Below are 5,119 nucleotides of genomic sequence, written 5' to 3'. Positions count from 1 at the left end.
TCCATTTACGTTCTAAAGTTAATACAATATAACCTGCGTATTTCGAACAGCGTTTTTGACCCTTGCCCGCACAAATCGAAATGTATTATTTATCGATGAGTAGCTATCAGTTTGGTCTCCATTGTCTTTTGTTCAACATTCTTTCGCGCGCGTGACTTAACAACAAGATGAATTTACGCGATTGCGTAATTAATGAAATGCAACAAGTTGTTGCGTATACGTTATATCATAAAGAAGATACGAGTTCGATTTCTCCGTAATATTTTTTCCCCAATATAGTCAGATCTCATGAATCGAGCTTTGTAGTATTTTCTAAACCGATTTGCATACTGCTGTCACAGTATATCTGCGTTAAGAAGAGGAAGGGTACGAAAAAAAAGAAGCATTAAAGTACAAACGATGCTGATTGGAGTTAAGTGGGATCATTTTCATTCAGATAATGATTAACCGAGCATATATCGTGCGTCGGTATCTCACGATAATGCAAAAGTAAAAATATTATCTATTTGGCGAACCTGAGCTCTCTAATTCGTATCGAACAATTATACAGGGTGTCCCGTAAGTTACCTTATTATTTAAAAACTGTGTAAACATTTGTTTAAAATGTGAAACGAAATTTTTGAAACACGTAATAAATTTTTTTTTTAATTTATTCAATTTTCAAATAATAAAACGACTTATGCACCATTTTATACTTAAATAAATATATGAGATATTTAGAAAGATAGAAAAATTAGTGTAGAATTCTAAATTAGAAAAATTGACGAAGATTTTAAAAATAATTTCGAGAAGAAAAATTTCTTCACGAGTGATATACGAAATGAAAATATTGTTTGTCACGAATGACAATGTTGCAAAAGGGAATCGATGATCGTTTAATCGTGTCAATGAGAAGCCCCCTTGTGTTCGTGATCATTTGCTTCGGGCTGAGTCTCGTGCCGAATTGAGAGCAATTAAACGTGCGTATGTGGTGTGACTATGGCCAATTACCAATTGACCGATCGACGAACCGCGATACTTACGTTATGCACGTTCCCATGGATAATAACCTAGCGCCAGTCTCCTTTGTAACGTCTAAAGGTGTATACACGTTAAGTTTATATTCGTAAAAGGTCAATTATAATGCTAATTTCGAATTTTTTTCTGTGAAACACACGATAAATAAATGATTACATCGACTGACATAATTAAAACACCGGAATACACTGGAGGTGTTACGTCCCAGTTTACCGCGATTTTTATTCGAATTTTTGCGGGGTCGTAAATCTCGCTCGCGCTCTCGATCACTTGAGACGCTTGACTATCGGATCGTTCACCGATTTATCTGCTTGGAATAATTGTTCTACGTTCGAACTTGACTCTCGGATGAGTCTTGAGATGTTACGCGATAAATACAACAGGTTTAGTGGGATAATCCGCTATAGTGAATTGAAACACAATTAGAGAAATGTAAATATCTAGTTTCCATGAAAAGGTGTGACTGATAAAATGAATCATCGTGGGAGTGACTAATGTAGTTTGACGATTACTTACGAGGAGACCGCGAAATAATACAATAATGAAATAATTACATAGTGATGAATTGACTGTTCTTTTTTGTTTGGTTACGAGATTAACGCGGGAAATTTGAAAAATTGTTAATAATTTTCTACGGTGATTTTCTTCTATGCTTTTTGTTATAAATTAGTTTCTTTTTATGAATTTTGTGAGTGATTATGTTTCTTTTTTATGTTTAGTGCAAATTTTCTTACGAGATTAACGCGGGAAATTTGAAAAATTCTTAATTTTCTATGTGGATTTTCTTCTATACTTTCTGCTATAAATTAATTTCTTTTTATGAATTTTACGAATGATTATGTTTCTTTCTTATTTCTAGTGCAAATTTTCTTACGAGATTAACGCGGAAAATTTGAAAAATTCGTAACAACTTTCTTCCATACTTTTCGCTATAACTTAATTCCTTTCTATGAATTTTACGGCTGATCATGCTTCTTTTTTATTTCTAGTGCAAAGGGATGCAATCGAAATGGGCTTGGATAATCCTTAATCTCGTGGTATGCGCGATCGCATCGGTGGAGGATGACAACGTAAAAGCTTTCATACAATTAACCGAGTACGGTTACGTGGATGTTTGCTTAGACACGACCGAGGCGCAATGGGCTTTCCTCAATTCACCGTCGAATAAAACTTTGTCAGAATGGGTAAGTTTGATATGAATTACGAATGAAATATTATCTTTGAAATATTATTATCATGAATATTATCTTTCTAGGAAGAGAAATTAATTTCTTATGCCAGATTCAAGATCTTGCAAATGGATGAAGTTGCCAATATTTCAAAGAATGATATCCATGACTCAGCTTTGCTGTATAAGTATGATGTTGCTATAAAAATAGGTGATGCTTTGTTGCATACTGATGATTTAAAAAAAGTAAGATGAATGATTCTGCTCTTTTATTGCTTCAACAAGTGTTTCTTTATGTAAGCTTGAAATTATGTTAATTGTTGTAGCTTGTGCACTTTGCCGGAGCAGCAGAGTTGCAGAGATTATCCAGAGTTCGTGATACAATCTTGAAAAATCACACAAGAAAAGGTATTGACTGCGGTTGATTGTAAACTGATTTGAAAAATTAGATCAACATTGTCAAAATGTATTCGATATTTTCAGATCTGGAGAATATATTGTCACATAGCAGTAATGTTGAAAATAAGAGCGCCGTTTGGACAGCATGGCATCAAGGGTTAGCTCCTCTGGTTAAGAATTTCTCAACTATCCTGCCACTTGTTAGCAAAGCAGCCAAAGCAAATGGTTAATGTCTTGAAAAATAAATTGCCTTTTGTGCATTTTGAATTGTACAATTCAAAACGTCATAACATAAAAATTTCACTGTTTTTTCAGGTGCCAAAAATGTAACTGAATATTGGGAATTTTTAAGCGGATATAGCGAGGGTTATGATAAAATAAAGTATGAATGGAGTAGGCTTGCTAGTCTTCATAAAAAGATACTGAAATTTGCAATAAATAACTTATCTCAGAAGTACAAAATTACTATGAATAACACAATACCAGCTTATTTACTTGGTAAACTAACACTTCTGTATTAATAACACTTATGTTAATCATGTTTCATTTAAAAATTATCATATTTCTTCTAAAGGATCTTTGCAAGGAAGTGACTGGACACCGATATCAGTTGATGTAACACCTTACCCAGATTTGATGTACAGCATAAAAAAGAATCTTTGGAAAAGGGTAAAGAATCATTTCTTTCGTTGCTTTGATAATGTACAATTCAAATGATGTACTAATGAAATTATATTATAGAGACTTATTGGAAAATCTTTGTACAAAACTGCCTCTATCATGAGCTCACAGATATTGAGCCAAGCACCGCAGGCAGGTTTTTGGGGTAAAAGTCGTTTTGATCAACAGTGTCCATCAAAATTAATCAACTTTTGTCAAGATGCTATTTTGAGGTATGTATCTTATACTAAATATTTAAAACTCCCTGTTTAAACGTTCAATCAAATTGTCTAATAAGAACAATTTTAAACCTGTTATAATGTAGTGTATCTACTTGCTTTGAACCTACCATAAGCAACTATCTCTCTGCCCATAAAAATGTAGGCAAGATAGTGTTCAATCAAATATCTGTGGAGGACACTCCAGTACTTAATACAGCCAATAGATACTCAGGTAAATATACAAATATTAAAAGAGTTCATATTGCACCAATTAAAATCAACATTACTGTTTTTCTTTTTTACAGGTCTGGAAGAAGGTGTATCAGAACTTTTTGGTATTTTAGCAGCAAGCCCTGCTTGGTTAAATTATACTCACCTTATGGACAATTCTACTGACAGTGAACAACGTCTAATTGTGTCCCTGATGATCACTGCCTTGAATACATTACCACAAATTACTTATTACATGTCTGCAGACATGTGGAGAATCGATGCCATTGAAAAAGGTATCACTAATCCTGAAGATTTAATATCATCTTGGTGGAAGCATAGGTAATTACTCGATACATGCAGACTTGAATTTGATGTATTTTTTTCATTCTCTAACGCAAACCATTACAATCTGTATTACAGAGAAGAATACGAAGGACTTAATTCAAATGGCACTAATATGCCCACGTTTTTAGATGACGATTATATCACAAGCAACAAGCCATATCTCCCGTAAGTAGCAACAATGATAAGATATCGATAATATACATAAAAAGAACATTAGAAGGACGGAATTGATACCTGTACTATTTTTACAGAAAATTAACCGGTACGATACTAGCATTTCAATTGTACAAATACTTAATGGCGTCCACAGCAGTTAGATACGATTCGATAGTAGAGAAACATATAAACATAAACTTTCTGTGAGTAATATTCGAGTACAAGAATTTTCCACTAATTGTTTGTAACGGAGAAAAAAAAATGTAGAGAAACATCGTTCCGCTTGTCAACAGAAAAATGATTCAGCGAGGAAGCGCCGACGACTGGATGAAAGTGCTGGATAAATTTTTAGAACTAGACGAGGTATCGTTTGATTCGTTGCTCTCGTTTTTCTCGCCATTGGAGGATTTTATCGACGAGCTGGAAGAGAATATCCAATACAAAGCAGACACAGCCAAAGAGTCAGAATTAGAGGAACTGGAAAAGAGAGTAATCGTTGAAATGAATACTCCGTCGACTACCACAACTACTACCACGACACCTAGAAGTGTAGCGGGAAAAACAAAAACTACGAGTACATCTAGTAGCAAACAGAACGACGGAAGAAGCGGTATGAATACTGTAGGCAATTCTAACAAGAATTTAGAATCTAAATCGTCTATACTTATACCAGAAAACAGTAATATATTAGACGTTCCAACTATAACTGAAGTTCCTCTTGATAAGTCACAACTCGATAGCCTAGACACAGACGATGATAAGAAACCAAAGATTAATACTAGTAAGGCAGTGTGGGCTGTGGGGGCAGTGTTATTAGCAACGATAGTTATTTGTATAATCGCGATCTTCGGCAGACAAAGATGTCGCAAAACACCAAAAAATAGACGATACGTTTAACAGTATGTTGCAACGTTAAAAAATTTATATATATATTTAATAT

At 34.0% G+C, this 5,119-nt stretch overlaps 1 protein-coding gene across 2 annotated transcripts in view; it reads left to right on the top strand.

The window, feature by feature from the left end:
• The window catches only part of LOC108578254 (angiotensin-converting enzyme-like), a 6,594-nt gene extending 1,518 nt beyond the window's left edge, over positions 1–5,076 (top strand). For both annotated transcript variants that reach the window (XM_017941546.1, XM_017941541.1), the window contains exons 2-13: positions 2,007–2,201; positions 2,273–2,431; positions 2,512–2,593; positions 2,669–2,809; positions 2,900–3,082; positions 3,159–3,253; positions 3,326–3,477; positions 3,570–3,697; positions 3,771–4,017; positions 4,099–4,188; positions 4,275–4,382; positions 4,473–5,076. In XM_017941546.1, coding sequence (XP_017797035.1) covers positions 2,016–2,201; positions 2,273–2,431; positions 2,512–2,593; positions 2,669–2,809; positions 2,900–3,082; positions 3,159–3,253; positions 3,326–3,477; positions 3,570–3,697; positions 3,771–4,017; positions 4,099–4,188; positions 4,275–4,382; positions 4,473–5,076 — 2,175 coding nt within the window. In that variant the 5' untranslated portion in view covers positions 2,007–2,015. The remainder of the gene's footprint in view (positions 1–2,006; positions 2,202–2,272; positions 2,432–2,511; positions 2,594–2,668; positions 2,810–2,899; positions 3,083–3,158; positions 3,254–3,325; positions 3,478–3,569; positions 3,698–3,770; positions 4,018–4,098; positions 4,189–4,274; positions 4,383–4,472) is intronic.
• Positions 5,077–5,119: the final 43 nt, after the last annotated feature.

Source organism: Habropoda laboriosa, unplaced genomic scaffold (genome assembly GCF_001263275.1).
Source record: "Habropoda laboriosa isolate 0110345459 unplaced genomic scaffold, ASM126327v1 scaffold5, whole genome shotgun sequence".
In the NCBI taxonomy this organism is placed as follows: domain Eukaryota; kingdom Metazoa; phylum Arthropoda; class Insecta; order Hymenoptera; family Apidae; genus Habropoda; species Habropoda laboriosa.
Note: the sequence above shows the minus strand (reverse complement) of the source record. Positions and strands in the feature narration are given on the sequence as shown.